This window comes from Rhinolophus sinicus, chromosome 16, assembly GCF_057876585.1.
Source record: "Rhinolophus sinicus isolate RSI-liver-muscle chromosome 16, RSI-T2T, whole genome shotgun sequence".
In the NCBI taxonomy this organism is placed as follows: Eukaryota; Metazoa; Chordata; class Mammalia; order Chiroptera; family Rhinolophidae; genus Rhinolophus; species Rhinolophus sinicus.
This window is the reverse complement of record NC_142516.1, coordinates 123,840,979-123,862,373: the sequence shown is the minus strand read 5'-3', so window position 1 is coordinate 123,862,373 and position 21,395 is coordinate 123,840,979. Positions and strand designations below refer to the sequence as shown.

The 21,395-nt window shown below is 40.6% G+C and overlaps 1 protein-coding gene across 5 annotated transcripts in view; it reads right to left on the bottom strand.

Moving 5' to 3' along the window:
- Positions 1–21,395, bottom strand: part of DLC1 (DLC1 Rho GTPase activating protein) — a 378,978-nt gene that overhangs the window by 23,384 nt on the left and 334,199 nt on the right. For 3 of the 5 annotated variants that reach the window (XM_088793389.1, XM_074329716.2, XM_074329718.2), the window contains one exon: positions 5,152–5,223. In XM_088793389.1, coding sequence (XP_088649515.1) covers positions 5,152–5,223 — 72 coding nt within the window. Of the gene's footprint in view, positions 1–5,151; positions 5,224–19,144; positions 19,700–21,395 lie in introns of those variants that run through there. The other 2 variants (XM_019750543.3, XM_019750544.3) reach the window with 2 other exon arrangements.

Below are 21,395 nucleotides of genomic sequence, written 5' to 3'. Positions count from 1 at the left end.
ATTACAAAGAGAATTCTGTATCCTTCAGTGTCCTGAAGGAGCTTAGGATCTAAAGTGGTCTGGAGATTAAGGTAGCTCTCTCTTCTTGTCAAAGATAAGTGGTTCATAACACTCTTCCCACCTTTTTAAAACAAATCAGCAAGCAATAGACCCCTTGCTATAAGTGATAATTTAAGCCAGAATGAACACCAGAAGGATGCTCCCTTTTAATGTGGCTAGGTTTTTGTTTTGTTTTTTCCTTCTTTTTTCCCATGTGTGTCTTTGCTCAGGGAAGAGGTCATGGAGGGATGGCCCATTGGCTCAGTTGGTTAGAGCGCAGTGCTCATAACACCAAGGTCGCTGGCTCTATTCCCACATGGGCCAGTGAGCTGCGCCCTCCGCAACTAGATTGAAAAAAAAAAAAAAAAAAAAAGAGGTCATGGAAAACTGGGCTAAGGAAAGATCCAGAAAACAATGGCAAGGGGTGATACACGGAGCCTAACCATTTGCATGACATCAAAAGCTAGAGAGAATTCAGGATATGCTATTTTTAAACAAATATTAGCACTTCCCTATGGTTTTTCAGGAATTTATAAAACTCCCCCTAAAACGAAAGACCAGCTGTAAGACAGACTCTTATAAAGAATCCCAAATCCCTTAATTGTAGAAGAGTTCAATACTCAGAATACTGAAGAGTTCTATCGGAATTGAAAAGCAGGAAGGACGACAAAGTCAACTCAAAGGAAGAATTCCTTTCTGTATCTCTTGTTGATAAATGTATCCAAGAAAAGCAGAGAGAAGACCAGCAGCACCACTAGAAATTTACAACAGCTGTGGATAAAAGCACACTATTCCTTTTCAGAGGTCTAGCTATTAGGGTCAATAACGGGCCTTCCTATATATTATAGAATGCTTCTAGAATATCATGAGTAAGAGTCCTGTGAAACTCTGTGGGTCAGGAATAGGCAAAAACAACTCAGCACAGCAGGAAATCAAGATTACTATAACCAAAATAATCCTTTTGGCCTCCAAATGGCACATGCTGCATAGTGGACAAGACCCGGCAGCTAGCAGGAGATGTCATTAGTCATGTTCTAGCTCTTGGGCTGACTGGGGAGTACATGACTGGTCCTTACGTTTTGATTGTTTCTAACTTACAATACTGGTTTTATAGGATGGTATGGGAGTAATTTATTTTACAGATAACACGTAAAAATACTTTTTTTTTTTTACAATGTTGAAAACTAACTGAGTGTTAAAGGCCAATCTTTTTTTCTGAAGGCTGGAGTTAGATTAATGATACTATTTCCTGAATGAGAACAGAGGCAGACCAATGAAGTAGCGACAGCCCAAAAATGTATGAAGAAATACATGAAAATCAGTATTGCAGGATTATATCTCTTCATTAAATTACAACGTCTCTTAGGCAAATGATTAGTGGCACCATTATAGTAGAAATAAAAGAGGGGGCATATAGTGAATGTAAACTCTTAGTAAACACAAGCAAGGCAGACTGTGATGCCGTTTATAGGTTGTGGCATTGTATTTCACTTTAAACAGATACCAAAAGCTAAGCATTAAACAATAGAGCTGACATTAAAGAACACGTTTTTAATCCTTCCAGAGTATAACATTAGATCTATAAGTGTGAACTAAAAAGCTAACATGCCTGTGAAGTGCATATGAGGAAGCAACCATGCCATTTTAGCAATTCCCATCTTAGCGTACCAGGGCCTGTATTTTAGGTTACTTTCCTGATCCAAATTAACTTTAAAATTCTGTGGTTTTCTTTTTCTTTTCTTTTCTTTTTTTTCTTTTTTTTAAATTCTAGGGTCGGTAGGGGCTAAAAGCAAGAGGAGTGAAGTAATTAAATCAATAATATTCTATTATTTGCCTATACTTTTTTTTTATTAAGTAGTGGCTTTTAAAAGATGATGGTTTTATAGATATATAGAAGTTCTCAGAGTGCTTCAGGTTAGGATTTAAACTTCCAGCTTGGGTTTAAAGGCAGGAAGTAAAAACTGCCAAGGACCAAAATAAAGCTAAACAGGAAGACAAGGAATGTGTGGGTTGGTGTGCAGAGTGTGTGTACTGCGCATGCTGGATACAGTGGCAGGATGAAGGTGAGAAATTACAGCCCAGAACAATACACCTCAAAAGCAGGCTTATGCTTAAAAAGACCTGTAAACATGAAGGGACCCCGAAATGTAACTTGTGAAAATGCAGTTTGTGTTTTAGGATTTAGGAAGACGTAAGACAGAGACTGGAACTGGGTCTTAGCAAACATACACGTCACAAGAAAGTGCTGCTTGGCAGCAAATCAACACCAAAAACGGACATAATTGAAGGAAATTTAATTTCTAAACAGGAGAACAAAAGGAACAAAAGGACAGCCGTGTCAGTGCCACTGCAAATGCAATTATCTTTCCCCATCTCCAGTAGAGCTGTGAATTGAAAATCCAATAGAATGTTAGTCTCTCTCCCCCAAAAATCCTACTGGAGGACAGAGATACGCTAAAGGTTCACAGGTCAAAAATTCTCTCTAAAGGAAAGATAAGCAATTTCATCCTAATAAGCATGCAAGTTAATCAAATATCTTTTAAAAAAAAAGGAAGAAAAAAAGGAACTGGAGATATTCTCTGAAATGGATGAAGAGTAAAACATTTTGCATAGTCTAACAATAAAATAATTCTGAATCCATCTTCATGGGAAAATCATACTTCAGTTTGGGCTACAATAAGGAAGACCAATATTGTAAATTGGGTAATGAATTAATTTAGCTGAATGAGTTAGGGAGATAAAAATGATCTCAACGGTCTCTGCCCTATTTGCTTTTAGGGAGGACCTCCCACCCAACTCCACATCCCTCTTTGTTTGAAGCAGCCTACTGATCATCGCTAGCACTTCCAAGCTTACACACTATATCCCCTCTCAGCGTGGACTCATGGGATTTTGCTTGTGTGTTAAAGAAGGTTGGTAGTGACCCTTAGCTCCAACTGAGAGCCCTTTGCCATTTTTACAGGAAGTAGTCTGCTTGTTATTCTCCTCGAAGGAGGGAAGAACTAAAGACACATTTTAAAATCACTACTTATTGCAAGAAGAGTTGAACGTTCCTGGTAAAAAATTGAAGTGACATCATTTCAATCTAATCTTTCAGAGATTTTTGTCACAGGGTGCCTATCTCACAGCACCTTAAGTGATGAAAAAATTGTATTTTAAAAATGTCAATCAGCTAAAACTATGTTTGCTTTTTGTGATTTTTGGCAATTACTTAAAGGTCTTTTTTGAGGTTTGAACTGCTTTGTTTTTATAAAATATGCAGCATCTACCACAGTGCCGGGCATCTTTGTTGGTGCAGAATACTGGCTGGTTGATTAATTGAATGCACGAGTGACTAAATGAGAGAGACCTAGTGTCATCATCTCAGGAGAGTTAAGGAAACAAAGAACGCTCAAGTTGGAAGAAGAAGCCATGGAAATCGTTTAATCTACTCTCAATTTAGGAATCACTTCATTATTCACCCAACCTTTGCTTGAAAATTACTCATTAAATGGGAGTTCACTAGTTCACACTGTAATTTTCAAAAATGATTTTATACAGAGAATAATAACTCTCATTTAAATGAAGAGTCTATTCATCTCCCTATGCAGAGCCCACTGTGCCCACACCGTGCTGCCGGGGGCTCAGAGAATGAGCCAGACTCCAGATGCTTCTCATTCTTGGTCTCAGAACCTGAGTGGCCCCCAGGGCACTGATGGGAAAATGTAGTAAAAATTCAGCCTAGATCCTGATTTTTTTCTTTAAAGAGGTCAATTTTTCTGAATTAAAAAAATTGAAGGCCACTGAAGAAATAATATTCATCACATGACAATCTAAAGAAAAGGGAAAAGCTTAATTACAAATTGGAAAAATATATCTACAACACATGACCAACATAAGCTTAGTATTGAGAATTAAGAGCTCTTAAGAATCATTAACAAAAGCATCATCGACTCAGGAGAAAAATGGGCAACAAACATTTTACAGACAAGCAAACACACACAGTCAGATGATATGAAGAAACGTGTGTTATTATCATTAATGATTAGAGAAATGTAAATCAAACTCCGGAAGATATCCTTTTATATCCTATTGATTAACAAAAAAAATTAAAGTGTGACAACATCAAGTGCTGAGAGCATTTGGATGGACAGGAGCTTTATACCGGGGTGCCAAAAAAATGTATACAAGTGGACACTTTGGTCAATGTTGCTCAAGCAGGAGTTTGCGTAATCAGAAGTGTCTGGACGCTGACGGTCACCACTTTCAGCACCTCTTATAATTGCAGAAGTCAAACGTGACTTGTATTCTTCTTTTGTTATCAGTGTATATTATTACAATTTTAATACAGTTTTCCTTTCTTAAAATATGTATACATTTTTTGGGCACCCTCTGTATGTTACTGGTAGGAATGAAAACTGGTATAAGTACTTTTGAAAAACTTGCATTATAAATCAAACATACATATTCTGTATTACCCAATAATTCTACTCCTAGGTACACATACAAGATAAGTTATTGCACATGTATCACAAGAGTACAAGAATGCAGAAGAATGTTCGTAATAGTACAGTTTATAAAAGCAAAAAAGAAAACCCAAAATGTCCACCAGTCAGAGAGTGTATATGTGTATATGAATAAACTCTGGTATAGCCACACAATGGAGTATTATATAGCAGTCAAAGCAAATAAACTACAGGAACACACAGCATAGAGGGTAGACAGTATGAAAGAATTGTAATATAATAATAAGTGAAAATATTAAATCCCCCAAGGTTACAGAGAACACAATACCCTTTCTATAAAGGAAAAACAATTTTATGAATGAATGTATTTTAGGAAAACACAAAAAAACTACACAAAAAGAAAGCAAGAAAGTGATAAATAGAAGTTTAAGGATGTGGCGACTTTGAATAGGGGATGGAATGGGAGAACACTTGGGTGTGTTATTATCAAGATCCTAGTTTTTGTTTTGAGTGGTGGGGGTGTTAAGTGCTTGCTACATTTTTTTTTTTAAATGACTGAAATAGTTAAAATAAATAATAAAATGTCTGAAAATAAATCATAGATCAAACATAATCATGAACCAAGAATATGATTATGCCAATTAAAAAAAAAATGTTCCTGGCTCACCTTCATAAAGCTGTGCGTACTGGGGGAAACCTGTTGCCCGTAGCCAATCACAAGCTTCTTTGGCTTCAATTTCTAGAACAGAACAGAAAGAAGACAAAAATATTAGTCATGTGCATCTCTGCATGCTTCTTCCTTAACAAACTCTGGTTTTGTTACACAAGCAAAACATGGATGTCTGTTGAAAATGGATAAGCCAAAAAAAAAAAAAAAATCCATTTAATTTAAACGGTTTAAAATTTTGTGCCTCTTTTCGGACTTTTAGAAATGCATGTCATTATCCCTCTTTCCTCGAAAAAAAAAAATGGGGTTCCAGCTGCTTCTGCGTTCTGGTTACAAATGATTATGAAAAGAGGGCATAATGAGAAAGTAAGAGGGATTAAATAATTAACTTTAAGCCTGGATGGCCTAACTTGGTTTATTTTTCATGTCAACAAAAGGCCACCAAGTACGTCTGAGACCCTGGTCGAGAACTAATCTGACAGAAGGAACAGACCTTCTGCACCCCAATGGGATGCACCTAAAAGCCTGGGTCACTTGGACGACGTGCCTCTAGGTGCCTCCTGTCAGACGACCTGGAGGGCATTAAGTCAATAAATTCCACAATCTTTGCAGGCTGAAATGCCTAATAAAGCTTCTATTTCCCTGTGATTAACATCTTGTAGATAGTATTGATAAACAGAAAGGCCGAGAGCAACTGACATACTGTGTTCAAATTCACTCAAGCACATGTTTACAATTCCGTTAAAGCTGCTTCACAGAGGCCGGCGGGGGCACGTTCATGAGTCTGTTTGCACAAAAAATATTCTTTCAGTTCGTCCCACCTTCCGCAGGCTATTAGAGTACTTAGGCATCTAAGGCTCATTTATTCACTCATTTATAAATGTCTCAACATTGCTTAATTTATTCCAGATTCAAGTCTTCCTGAAGCGTCGCTCCTCTGAGCCAGATGGGAGGCGCATAGCCCATGTTAGGAGAAGTACACATATCTCACTTTTGTCTAATAACTTTATGGTTTCAAAGCACTTTTTGTTTATTATTTCACGAGTCCCTTGGCCTTTAAAAAAAGGTAATTACGAACAGTCAAATTCACTAATGCAGGTAGGGATGTCCTTATTGAGCAGGCCGAAGAGGAAAACAACCTGCTGTCTTCCTGTGAGTTAGTTAGTAACTGAACTAAAAACAATTATGGCAGTAAAGTGGAAATAAAGACATGGCAAAGTTTACTTCCATGACTCTTTTCAGTGTATGACAAAAGCAGCATTATTGATCACTAGATTTAGGACTGAAGTGGGGGTGAAAAGTAAAGTGACATAAATGTGTAAGAACCTCATATTTGCACTGAATAAAAGACTATATAGAATTTTCTAATGTCAATTATCTGCGCTTAGCCGTGTTCATGTATTTATATCCATACCTTGTCTCAGAAAGAAATTAAGGAAGTTTAAATAAAATCACCACATAAACATTTTCTAGAAAACTGTATTGCCAGGAACTTATATAAAGCTCAACATTTTATTTTAAAGAATGAGGAAACTGCTTTTTCGCTATCTCCATGGCCCCTGCTCAAAGATAGCTATGGAAAGGAAAGAAAGCCAAGTGTTTGTTTTTTAAAAATATTTTAAATAACTCACTTCTTCTGACTATTTAGAGGTTATTTCTGTTGACCGGATTGTCAGACACTGGACAATAGATTGTTAAAAAGTAAATGTTCTTGCTTTCTTAATATTTTACTGAACGAGTGGTGAGTAATCAGAAATTCTCAATGTCCACCCTTTTTTTTTGACTATGTTCAGACATAACACTAAATCAGCACACACACAAAAGCTTTAATTAGGCTGGATTCGCCCACCTATTTGAGCATATTCCCACTTTTCTTATTAAGAGGTTTCATGCCAAGAGACACGAAGAATATTAAGATATTATTTTTCTAAAAAATCTTGGCATTTACAAACGACAAAGTGTTGTCACATATATTACTCATTTAAGGCTCTGTGTGATTTCAGGAACTCATAAATGCTTACTGCTGTCTTGTCACTCTTCTTCATTTTCCACTATTAGGAAAATGAAATGCCCCCAAGACCAAAAACTGATCTAAAAAATTGTGTCTAAATTGTCGTTCTTTTTAGGGCCACTTGGATAGAAAGAAATGACGTGACCAGGCAAAGGTTTGCTTCTCCAGCAGATAATTTAATTAAAGGTTTACAACAGCTAAAAAGCAGTACTTTCAAGAACTGCAGAGGCCTGGTAATTTTACCCTTCCTTTCCCTTACCCTAAAATAGATGAGAATCTTTCTTTTAGATATAAAATCATGGGAAATAGACAAGCTTATATCTATTTTACATTTAAAAATTTCCACTATTATAAACTTAGGCTGCACAGCAAATGAGAACTTAACCTGCTGTTTCTGTAGAAATCAGAATCAGAAAATGGGAAAAATTGTAAAAAGGTGTCACAGACTTTTTTACATAAATGGAATAGTTATTGATATCATTCCTACTCCTTCCCAATTACTACAAAAGAAAATGGTGACAATCAAAGATAAAAAAAAAAAATCAATTCTTTCAACTTTATTTAATATGAAATGAACTGATGTCTACATCCAAGTCACATTAGAACACACTTTCAAGTTTCACTACCCTGATCCAGCCCATTACTTTCACTCTTAGCTTCTAACTAGAACTCCTGGTGTCCAACTCTCTCCTCTCTCAGAGAATCTATCCACCACCCCTGCCTGGCTCATCAAACTTCTGGTTACAGTTTTAAACTTTATGTCTCTCCCTCACAAACTTCATTGGAGCTCTACTGCTTAGAAAATCAAGTTTACACACCTCTGCGTGGTTTTCAAGGCTCTCTACATGGCATCCAACTTAATTTTTCAGTTTCCTGTACCCTCTCTATACCCATCAATTTAAACTTGGTGCTCATCTCCCGTGGCCTGAAATGTGCTCCCATTCTCTCAGTGTCAAATTTTACTCATTCTTCAAGGCCTAGCCCAAATGCTACCTCCTCCAAGCAGTCCTCCCAGATGCCTCCCCACAATTTTATCAATGGCTAATTTTTATTGAGTGCTTACTATGTGCAAGACCCATCTAAGCACTTAATGCATATTAATTCATTTACTCCTCATACAGGTCCTAAAACCTGGATTACTAATATCATCCCCAAGATATACAAATGAGGAAATAAGCAGAGAAATAACTACGTTTTCTTAAAAATGAGCTTTCTTTACATTCAAATGCCATAGGGGGAGAGAGAACTAAGACTTTCAGAAATGAGCAAGATAGATTCAATCCTTAAAAAACAAACACAGAATATATATACAGATATATGTATATGTGTGTGTGTGTATATATATAAATATATAAAACAAACATTAAAAATATTAAAAAAAAACCATATACATGCTTTGTTACTTCAGTCACTTGAACTCCCCCATACCTGGTTTTCTAGAGCCTTCTAACTGGCAATTAGGATATGACTTCTCCTTCAAGGTATGTGAGTGGTGGTGTGAAAACTATGAGGTTTATTTTTAAAAACAAATTCCCCACCAGGCAAAAATGCCATCAGAAACTACAACTACAGTGGAAATACAATGACACTTATACCTTCATTTTCTCTAAGCAAAAACAACAGACAAATGTGTTAAGGAGGAAACAGGAAATTTTTATTGGAAACAGCGTTAGTGATTAGTTGTATTAGATGAATGAGGTCCAGGAGACTCTTTCATGTATGACTGGGAACTATTAGGCCATATTTGCACATTTCCTGGCATGATGGGATGACCCTATCTTCCCTTTACCCCTCAACAGTAAGTTAGACAGAAATTCCCCAACCCGGTCATCTTTCTGTTGAACTCGCTGCTCTTAGCAGACTGAGCAACCATAATTGGGTGGAAGCAGGATGTGATTACTTCCATCTTCTGCTAGCTGTCTTCACATGAGCACTTTCAGGCTCCTGCCTTAACAACACGCTACCAAAATCAGGACTCCAGGCAAATGTTACCTGGAATTTATCCCTTAAAGTCTATGGAACTGGAAGACTAATTCAGACTAAGAACTATGACTTGAATCCTTTTCTCTAAACACACACAGCTGCCAGAGACTGGTTATCAGAAGTTATCTAATGTAAAATGAATTCTAGTTGGGCCAAGTCAGAGAGCACTATATATTAATATTTATTAAACCCTAATGTTATCTAATCACAGTAAAGGTTTTCACTGGCAACTAGCTGCATTACTATCCCTATGTGTCTAAAAAAATTCTAAACATCCGCTATGCATATTCTGAAAGAAACCAGTTCCGAAGCTTCTGAAAGACCTGTCGATACTAATTCAGTTTCTAAAGCCATCTGGCTCAACAGTAGCTGACCCAAATTCATTTTTAGGTGTATTCTAGTACACTCATACATTTAAGTGAAGCCAATCATCCTGCATTTTCCCCTTCACTCAATATTTATTTATTGAACTACTACGTGTGCTGCCAGCTATGCTCAGGGACAATCACCCAGGTTCCTGCCTGGAAGCAGGAAGCCAAATGGAAAGGTAATTCACAGTTGAGTACATAGTGTCTGATGATCCCCTACTTAGGGTGAATTGGTTTCCTAAGGGCTATTCTAAGGCCCACATGTTTGCTAAGTCCCAAGTGACTCTGTACAGGCAGCACCAATGAATCCTTACTTCCTAGGTGAAAGCGAAAGTCCTAACAACGGCCCCTTATGCCCTGGCCCCTTAAGACACCAGTCTCCCTGGGGCTAACGGATCCAGCCATATTGGCCTCTTCTCACCCACCCCAGTCCCCTTTTCCTGCTTTATTTTTTCTTCTCCCAAAACATTCATTATGTTTACTTTCTGTCTTTCACCTCTGCAAGCTCCAAAAGTTGGGCAAGTGTCTTTGTCTGTTTTACTCTCTGATATATCCCATGAACTTACAACAGTGCGGGTCACATAGTAGTTGTTCAATAAGTAAATATTACATAAGTAAATACACCACAATATGATTTTCATTCTCGTGAAGTGGTCTTAATTTTTCTGCCCGGGGTCCACAATAAGAAATACATTTACACTGTAACTGGGTACACGTATGTATGCACGTATTATGTATGTACGTACATATTATATGCACTCATTCATGTATGCAAATACATGAGCATGGGTAAGTGTATGTAAAAGTGCAACAAGTTTCACCAAATAACAGTTACAATGAGTGATGCAGCCTTACATTTTTTTAATCCTATTTTCAAAAAGCTATTTGTTACCTACCAAAGCGATCAGTTTGAAATACATTATTCCATGCAAAGCTTTTTCTTAAAAAGACAGAAAGAAAGGAAGGGAAGGAAATGAAGGAAGGAAGGAAAGTAAACTAAGGACTGTAGAACAGAGGAGAATGTGATGTACTATGGGAAAGACATGTATGAAATCAGAGGTGGGGGGGGGAGAGAGTGAGGGGGCTGCTTGAGCACACGTTTATGCTCCACCTTTATTTAAAGAGGGGTTATGATTTCCTGTGTAAGACTGGATGGCAGGAGAGGAGATTCGGAGTAAAGGAGACAGAATGAGGTACCGTGTTTCCCCGAAAATAAGATCTAACGGAAAAATAAGCCCTAGCATGATTTTTCAGGATGACATCCCCTGAACATAAGCCCTAATGCGTCTTTTGGAGCAAAACTTAATATAAGACCCGGTCTTATTTTCAGGTAAACACGGTAAGTGGAGAGATGGGCAAGCACAGGTGTTTGTGAAAGAATGGTAAGTAGTCTAGATTTACTGTAACACAGAACAAAGGAAGTGGAAAGTAGATATCCCACAGAGCAGATATATAAGCATCTCCTTCTACTGGGTACCCAATGAGCAACCAGCACTATTTCCTCAGATGCAAAATAGCTTTGCATCTGAGTGTCCCAAACTCCTAATAACCCATCACAGAAAGGGGGCAAAGTATTACCTGTATCAGATCAGGAAATCTGATCCAGGAAAGAATCCATTATTCAGTGAAGTAGCCTTAAGAAAATAATCTCTCTGGACCAGTTTCTCATCTGTAAAACCTGGGATTGCTGTAGGCTTTGTAAACCCCCTACACGTCTCTGTCCCGAGATTTCCTTTATGTCTAGTTTCCTCTCTCCCTAAGACAAGCTTTAGAATAGGGTCCATTTCTACTGTTAATTTCCCAGATTTATCATCAATTATATGGAGACATTCTTCTTCCCTCAAAAAATTGGATCAATTGAGTCCCAATTTTATAAACTTACTGAAGTTTATTGCTAAAACTTGCTTTTAAAGGATGAATTTCTTGATTTGTCCAATGAAGCCTATCTTTATATTATAGAGAACTCAAAACACTAAATGTTTCTGCTTATGTGTGTGTCTATAGCCCTCAAACTAAAATCAATCTTTATAGGAAGAAAACACTTCAACCTATAGAAGTTGTGGTTTAAGTTTGCTTACTGATCTTTTATGTTTGTATTTCAGTTATAGCAGCAGCCTGGCTTCTGCAGAATCAGTGAACTGGCCACTAAAATGCATCTTGGAGCTTTTCATCTTTTCTCTTTACGAGTAAGGAAGCTGGTTTAGAGTTTAGATAATTTGCTTAAGGGTCCGGAGCTCCCCACTCTCATTCCCAAGTTGGTGCCCTTGCCCTTTCTTCACACTTCAGTCGAACCCACAGAGCACCCTGACTTTTAAAGCACGGACTGTTTATCGGTACGAGTAAGAACAGGAAGTTTGAGGGGAGTTTTCTTTTTTTCCTCCTGCTTGAGGTTTGGAGGAAGAGATGTTGCTTTCTAGTAAAGAACATGCCTAGAAATAACAAAAAGGGGGAAAAAGGGCCCACTTTCCCCAATGATGTGATGACAACTTAATAAATGGTTTTGTTTTGAAAGAAGGAAACCTTGGGAGGCACACCCTGCAAGCTTATACCTGGGACATGAAATGACACTTCAGCAATGCAGAAATTAAACCAATTGAAATCAATTGAAATCCCCTTTGGGAATCACTTAGTTCAAGCCTTTGCAAACTACTGTGTTTAATACAAAAACAAAACACAGAACAAAACAAAAAAGGCAAACAGCTCACATAAAAAAATATGTGCTCTTCCCTGGCAAACGTAAACAGCTCTGTATTAATTCGAGCCCATGTATTACATGGTTGTATCAGGCGCTTCAGACTTGGGCTGATTCAATTATTTCCAGGAACACAAAGTATCTCCCAACTAATCAAAAATTGGCACTTATTACCCAGCACAAAGAAGTTCAACTGAAATGAAAATAAACTATTAAGGAAATGGATACTGCATCATCACATCTTTCTATTTCATTTCAATTTGAGGTGGGATTAAAAAAAAACCCAAAACCTTTGGTTTACACACACACACACACACACACACACACACACACACACAGTTTTTAGTATTCTATAGTATTTAGTATTCTATATAAAATATTTATGCATTTCAAACTGTACAATGCTAAGAAAAATGATTTGAAATAGCTTTTAAAATGTCACATCCTTTAAAGATGATAACTGCATAGATTAAAACAATTTCAAAAAAGAAAACAATCTAAGTATTATAACATACTTTTCAGGGCCCTTATTATTTGGAGCCTCATTTTTTGGTGAAGTGAAGCAGATGTTTTAAGATTATATAATCCACTTCCTTTTTAATTTATTATTCAAGGCAAAATATCTGGTTATAAACCTACAGTAACTCCCTCCCGCACCACCACCACCACCACCACCACCACCACCACCACCACCACCACCACCACCACCACCACCACCACCACCACCGCTACCATCTCTAACATTAAAGGATGGCAGGCAGATCAGTTCTTTCTTTTACATATGTTAGCAAAGCTTACTTTACTAAGGCCCATCCCCCTTCCCCCAGTCATTGGCTTTTGCCCTTATATCTACAGTGCTATAGTACAGGAAATATAAAATACTGCACATGTTACAGTGCTACAACAACCTTAAATTAGAAATAAAGGGAATAGTGAGGGATTATGAAGAAACTGTCCACTCATATTTTAGCCCATTCTGACAAAAAAAAGAAAAAAAAAAAAAAGAAAAGAAAATCAAGAAATCAAGTGAAAAATCAAGTTGCCTTATTGAAGACCAGTAAAAATAAACACATGGCAGAAAGTGGTCAATATAAGCCACCTTTAGCCATTCCTATATCTAACCTCAAATAGGAAACACTATTCAATTTGACTTTCTTAGTTTTGTGCCAAAACATATAAGAAAAAATAAGGATTACTGTCTTCTAGGTTAGCTAAAGAATTATTTTCATCAAAATTGCTTGTGGCACCCAGCCCCCCCCCCACCCCCAACACATACCATCTAATGGTGAAAATCTGATTCAGGTGCACCTATGTAGTTTAGGAGTGTTTCTGGTCAAATAACCGATATATTTTTTTCTCTTACAAACACATTAAGATCCTCATTTTGTTGCTGTCACCATTTGGTTACACACGTGGGCAGGAAGGAGTCAGAAGTTCCATTCAACTCACATATGGCCTTGGACTAGTCACTGAACTTCCCCTCATCTCAGTAGGGAAGAGGCAATGTTTTTCCAGGCTGCCTTTGCAAAGTTCTGGAATTTCCCATGAAATGACTTTTACAAATGCACAGGACTATGCAAGATCCCTCTTCCGGGCTATACAGTTTCAAAAGGACAATCGTGTGGAGATGGTCCCTTATGAGTTTATGGTTTCTCCAGACTCAGGAGGTGAAAGTGATTTCAGAATTTTGGCATCTTCTATTGACTTTGTCACCTGAATGTGACAAAAGGCATAATATGGCTGTTGTACAACCCTGTGTATGGGCCACAGGCCTTTTCACCTTCAAGGTCCCTTCCTCAAAATGCTGCTGCGCAAGAAATGTTACAACCTCAGGGTGTGGAAAACTTTTGTCCCTCAGACATCCTCTAGAGACGGCAGCGAGGAGAAGGAAGGCGCCTTTCTGACAAGTCAGGAAGCAGCCTCCAGTCCTCTCCACAGGACACTCAAAGGTGGGGCAGGGAAGAGAACACAATGTGGATGGGAGGTGTCAAAGGCATCTGAGGACTCCCGCTTCACCGACCTCAGCCTTCTGTTAGCTTTCACGTTTTCTCTTGGGGGCGGGAGGAGGTAAGAAAAGAAAAGGCCACCAAGTAGAGGCATGTGTGAATGACAAAAGAGCATACTTTCCACGGTGAAACTCAGTCTACTAGCAGAATAAAAAAGAAGTATGAATTATTAAGAAAAACTGATTCCTCTATGTTTTGGTTTGACTTTAGTTAAGTACAGTATTTTACCTTTTGGTGCCCAAGAATGTTATTTCTGAATAGGCAAGCATTTTCAAGACACCATTCAAATGCTTTCAGTGACACCTTTTCCCTTAGACATATTATTTTAAAATACTTTCACTGAAGAAAGCATTATTCAGTACAGTCAATAGAGTCTAGAATACGGTATCACAGACTCCTTGACTACATGTTAAGAACAGAAGCTCACGTCTCCATTCACGAGTCTCCAAGGAAGGGACACAAAAACCACTACTTTTCCAGTCCTGGACCCTAACATTATAGATCCCTACGAGCACAAGTCCTTTAGGAAACTGCAAAGTTACTGCACGGCTCACTGTCAAGGCCAAATGCCAGACATAGCTTCCTAGATGGAATCAACTCTTGAAAATACATCTCCATGAGTTGAACTCTACAGCCACCCATACCTGGTTGAAATTCTGGCTCTGCTATATACAGTAAGCGACCTTGGGCTAAGTATTTAAACCCTCAAGCTTCAGATTGATTCCTCCTCTGTAAAATGGGATAATTATATCTACTTTGTGGCATTGCTGTGAAAAAAAATCAATGTGATAATGAAAGCAATGTACATCTTGAATTTTACTTCTATAATATCAGTACTATCCTATCAAAAGAATGAGAATTCTTTAATAAAAATTAAAAAGGAGTATCCATACCAGAGAAACTATTTCTTGTGATAAACTATAAAAATACATAGGCTGAATGTGCAAGGGTTTCTTCCTGTCCATCATGAATTACAAGGGCAAGGAAGGATAGTGAAAAAAATTGTTAGGACAGAGTAGACCTAATTAATGAAGCCCCAGCAGGACTACTCCCTCTCCTTATCATTGATCATGATAATCCTTAACAATAACACAGGGTCCCCCAAAGAAAAGTGCAGACAGGAAGAACCCTTCTCAGCTGGGAATCTTACCCCTTTTACATTAATTAGATTTCTGACTAATTTGAAGCTGAAAGAAAACTCATTCCAGCAACCGTGCCCAGAAAACATACCTGAACCCTGCAGCACCATCTTTTTTATAAGAGGAGTTACCCTCATGACTTTGAATTCTTCCATTTGCGATGGTCACAGAGTCTGCTATAAATACAGCTGTGAAAGTCTGCTCCAGAAAAGCATTTTCCTCCTAATTCCACTGCCGTGGAAAAGACGAACTTCAGACTGAGCTTTCCAAGACAGAGTGTTTGGGTGTTTACACTTTATGGTTGGACATTAGTTCATCTCCACCCACCACAGTGAGGAAAACCTTTTATGTCTTGAATGCTGTACATGGATTATTCCTTTGCATTGTAGCCCCACTGCTCCAAAGCAAGTACCGTAGGGGTAAATCCTGCTAAAATGAGCACTCAGAGAAACACAGATGATTGACTAAGTTTAGAAATTAAATTTTCTCTTCTCCACTGGATCCTAACCTCAAATATCGGCGTATGTAAACATTAAAAATGAAAATCACCTTTTTACCCAGGTCAGCTTTATAATTTCAAGAACAGGCTTGGCATGATGGCACCTTGATGCCAGTTCCACCATGGGGCCAGATTTTGCTATCATGTTCTAAAGCACTAAGAATTTGGTCTTTAGTGATTTGGGCAATATCCAGGGAGGAAGGGGAAACATCTGAAGTTATTTTTACTCTTGCTAGTCTTCAGGCTGTACAGGGTGAATGCTAGGGTGGGTCAAGTATTGTCTGGAGCAGTTCAGGGTCTTTTTTCTTTTTCTTTTTTTTTTTTTTTCCTCTCTGCATGGCCTCATTTCCGTCTTCCGGTTGCTAGGAAGGAGAGTTAAGCATGGGAAACTCGTGTTTACAATACTGGACCATCCTGTCCAGCACAAGGCTCTCTTAAAAAAAGTACGATTCACTTCACCCACTGGACTTTGGATGTCCCATTCTTCTGGACCAAATCACCCCTCTCTGGATATTTTCAAATTGCATATTTACCTGCCTAAGTCATAAAAATAACACTTTCATTTGAACATTGCATCATGCCTAAACTCTCCATGGGACACCAAGGGAAACCCAAGTACTTCTTTTTGATTTTGAAACCACCTCTTGGAATCCCACCACGCCTCTGATTGGAGGCATCTCACTGAGACCTGCCATCGCCTCTTTAAGCCCCATACTAGTTTTATAGGGTAAGAGTTTAAGTACTATGCACATTTTTTACTCACTTCACAGTAATAAGTTGTTTAATTGTAACATACTTTTCTATTAATCTGGTATGTTTTCCAGAAGCAACCAAGCTTTGCTTGCTCTTTGCTCTTTGAAATGCAATATAGAATGACAACAAAATAATAAACAAAGAAAGGCTTTAGGTTAAAGAGCAATAGGGCCTATCATCTTCACTACACAACTACAGGAAAATCCTTTGCCTGGTCCAGTGTATTAAAACTTGGCACACTGCCTACAATTAGTCACAGTTAACTGCTTAACCGTTCAACCTTTTTACTCTTTTAGGAGTTAAGTGGTGTTTCGTATAAGATCTACAATTGGGAATTGAAGACACAATGGTAGTCACCAAAACCACTTTTCCCATTCACTCTAGGGAAAGATTTAAGTTGGGAGATACTTATTCTGATTCTGCATAGTTGGGAAACCAAGTCAGGCCCCGTTCTTGAGATGCAGCATATTTTGTGTCAGGTGTCACTCAGCTTGAATTAAAATAAAATCCGTTTTTGTCAAAAGCAAACTTTGAAAAGCAGCTGGGAGAGAAAGTCAGTCTGCTGTGCTTCATTTTAAACTCTGAACAGTAGTGCTAATGAAAAAAATATGCACCCAGGTTTGGGCCACGCTGTAAATCTGGCATGCCACAATAAAAGTTAATACAAGCAATCGCCAACGTTTTCTCAGAAAACGTCTAGAAATAACTTCTGAACGCACATCTGCTAACTATTTGACACTCATTCCCCAGGATTTTAGTTCTTCTATTAGGGGCTCTGTTGACTTACAGGGCACCCCTCTGACCATCTGCTGCAGTCTGGAAGCCAAGATGGCACTGGGTGCCTCCATTAATTCCACACTTATGGTCTGCAAATTATCTCTGCGGAGGACCAGCCTGCAGTCCAGATGGATGCTGAATTAGTCAACTTCTTGGAGCTGCTGATAGATTTACATTCAGAGTTCTGCTGGGCTATTATTTTCCCTCATCCTTTCAGCAAACAGAGTTTGGAAAAAAATGTAATTTGAGACTCAGTATTCTGCCGTTTCCAAAACTGTGATTTTTTTCTACCCAAATGCGTCATAGATGCCACCCTCATGAATCTTTCTGTAGTGGCTAGCTGTGCCTAGGCTGCATTCCTCCACCTCATCAACAATGGCTGAACCAGCCTTCAAATCCTAAGAATGAACCCATTTGCTAACCATGTTGGGTGTAGAAAAACTCACTCAAAACTAGTGTGAGGCAAGGTTTTCTTCTCCCCAGTGCAGACTGACTATATGCAGGGAGTTTCCTTCTACAATAACTAGCATAAATTGGGTATTTGTAAAACATCAGTACCAGACACTGTGCTAAGCACTCGTATTAGCTCGTTTGACTCCCACAACCGCTTCGCGCAGTAAATGCAATTATTATCCCTACGTTACAGACGAAGGAGGTAGGCCCTGTCACTTCCTAGATTCGTCCAACTACTGGGCTGCAGACCCAGGATTCCAGGAGTTAGAGCGGACCCCGCAACCTGCCTCTCTCGGGGTCCCCTCTAACTCCTCTCGAAATAGGGGCTATGCGCTGGAAAGACGCGCGTTGACTCGGTCAATTACACGTGGCAGGGCCAGTTTGCTACAGCCGAGGGCGCAACTCCTTCGGTAGGATCAAAGGCTCGGCCCGTGACGTTGGAGGTGGGGACAAGGGCACAGAGTGGGGCAGAGTTCTAAAAGGCCGTCGCCTCACTCTGAAAAAAGTCGGGTCCGGCGGCGTGTTTCCTTCCTTTCGCTGGCTCTGGGAGTCGCTCCGCGCCGGCGCCCCCTCGGGAGCCAGGGGCGTGGGCATCTCCACCGGACATTTCAGGAAACCGATTCAGCGCCCCAGAACGTGAAGGCACACTGCAGCCTTTCTAGCAGACTCCCCCCACTAACCATGGGACTAGCCAAATTGCTTCAAAGCTCTCCAGGGGCCGGCAGCCACCAGAGACTTTCCTACGTCTGCCTTATTGTCCAGTGTTTAAAATATTTGAACAAAAACAGTTTAAAATTAAAACAATTGTTTTGGGATGAATTTACTTTCCGTTTTAAAAAACAAAACATTTCCATGTGCCAGCACGGTCTAAACGTCCTTAAATTATTAATAAACTTTAAGGGAATCAACGCTGATTTTGAACTTGTACGGTGAAGGACAGCAAGTACCGAGCCCTGAAAGGTTTCCGAAGGAAAGATGCTAGAAAGGCTGTCACGCCATGTCCCTGGGAGCCAGAGGCCACCACTGCCTGGGATTTCCAGCGGGGATAGAAGATGCCTGGCCCTGAGCCTCCTGCCTGACCCTGCGCCCCACGCCGGGTCCTGCACCCTCAGCCCGGCCCTACGTCCCCAGCCGCAGCGGGAAGTTAACCTGGGCTTAACTTAATTAGTTGCGGTCGCCCCCAGCCCGCAGCCCTTCTCGGAACCCACTGGACGCGCCAGCCCGAGGCCCCCAGGCAATGAGCAAGCAGCCAGGGGTCATCACCTGGGATTAAGGACCCCCACCCCAACCCCTCGTTTTTCCCACACTCCACCTCCTCCACTCCAAGAAACTCGGGCGACTCCGTCCCAAGCCTCCTCGGAAAGCGTTTCAAAAGCACAGAACGTCAGGCACCGACTTGATAAGGCGGGGTGACATTTCCTCCGCGGTGGGTCCCTTCCGCAGCTGGCTCCCGCGGCTGGCCTAACGGCAAGGCACAAGTCTAGCTTACGTGTTAGAATCATGGTGTCCGGCTTCTTTCTGCACATCAAGTGCGGCTGGGGGTGGCAGGCGCGCAGCAGGGAAATCGAGGCAGCCGGAGGCAGCTGGGCTCCTGCGCCGGGACCCACGGCGGCACCCAAGACGCGCGCCCCGGAGGTCCTCAGCGCATCCTTGCTCGCCTCTTGGTGCCACTCGCCACGGCCCCAGAAAGAAACGGGGTTTTCCAGAGGTCGAAAAGGAAGAGCGTTCAAGGAGCGGGGCGAGAAGCCCGGGATCGGTTGCCCCTGCTGCGGAGAAGTTCGGCCATGGCCAGAATAGGAGCGAAGCGCCCTCGCACAGGCGGCTAGAGCGCACTGCCTCCCGCACGACCTCCCAGCCTCTCCCTCCCGCAGGGCCCACCCCAAGGGGAGGGACGAGGCAGCTCAGCTTTGCCTCCTCACCGCCTCCTGGGTAGCACGCCACAGCCTCCAGCTGTTTTCAGGCCCCGCCCCCTCTCCCGGGCCAGCCCTGCCTCGAGCCCAAGCCTCGCCCACCGCCCCGCCCCTGGTCTCCTTCCCCGGACTGGGCTCGCCAGTCTCAGCTTCAGCTTCAGGCAACCCTCTGGTCCCGCCCCTCTAGCCCCACCCCGCACCTCCTCTGCAGAGTCTGGAATGTTTTCCTCTGGCCTGCACGTCTGCAGCAGGAAGCGCCTAAAGGTCTCCAACTGTTGGCGTCTGGGGCAAAGGCAAAGGCTGTACCCACGAGGCCTCTACTTGTTGGGGAGCTCTCGGCTGAACGCTGGGACACCGCGCCCTTTCCCTGTTTTTCTTGGTAGCTTTCAACACTTTTAAAAAGCTTTGTGATTCTCCCTTTCATTCTGGTAGGAACCGTATAAATTCGCGGGAATCGAGGAGAAGCAGGGAAGTACGGATGAAATCAGTCTTTCCTGATCTGTAAAATGCGGAGAAGAATACCTGTCCCTTGGACATTCATTATTCATTGCTAAGGCCCGTAGGCGTACAGAACAGAACGAATGCAAGTAATTAACCCTGCTGTAAAGAAGGATGTTTTTACTCAGCACGTGTTGAGTCCAGTGTTTCTCAAAGTATGGCCCTTGGGCTACAACCGAACGCAGCTCCTGGAACTGGTAGGATGCGACCCCAGATTGCAGAATTAGAATCTCTGATGGTAATCTGCATTTTTATAAGTTCTCAGGTGATTCTGATGCATTGTAATTTTACGGCCCCAGGTATACTTAGGAAGACTAATCTTTATAGATCATAATTGAATACAATCTCTAAGATTTAAAAAACTCCAGACCAGAGTTCCACGAAAATTTACTTTGGGGCTAATTGATGCTTTCTGCTCATTACTTCTGGGCAAAGAAAATTAATGTAAAACTATTCATTTGACAAATACTATACTGAGAACATTTACTACTATGTGCCCCAAACTGTTTTAGGCTCTGGAGATACAACAGTGAGCAAAACTGACAAACATCCCATCCCTCCTGGAGTTGACTTCTTAGTGGGGAAGATGCACAATAAAGAAAATAAATAAGTGAAATATATGTAGTGTCTTAGATGGAGCTATATAAAGCAGGGGAGCTGAGGGCAGAGTCTATTTTTAAATTGATTTAAATGCAAATGGAAGAGTTTAGTCTGTCTTAGTTTAAAATGATTGATTTCATAGTCATATATTAATTTACATATAGAAAATTCTTTTTCACTCCAAGTTTTCAAAAATGAAATAAAAATACTATCTCTAATCACTGGCTCCCTAATTTAACCCAACCAGAACTGGGCTCTGGAGAGTGGTATTTCAGGAGGGCATGGGATCCTCTATTCAACAGATATTTCCAGGGCTTTTACCTACTTACAACTGCTGGGGACACAAAGGTAAGCAGCGGCAGGCTCACCTCTGCCTACCCAGAGTTAACAGTCTAGTGGGGAGGAAAAAGAGATGCTGTGAGGGCTAGAAAGTGGGGACCTGATAGGGCCCAAGACAACAAGAAGAGGGAGCTGCCCACTGAAGTTTAGATGCTGGTAGAACTGTCATGATGCCACAATTGCCAGCAAGGGGGAGTGTGATTCTAGGGGATGCTG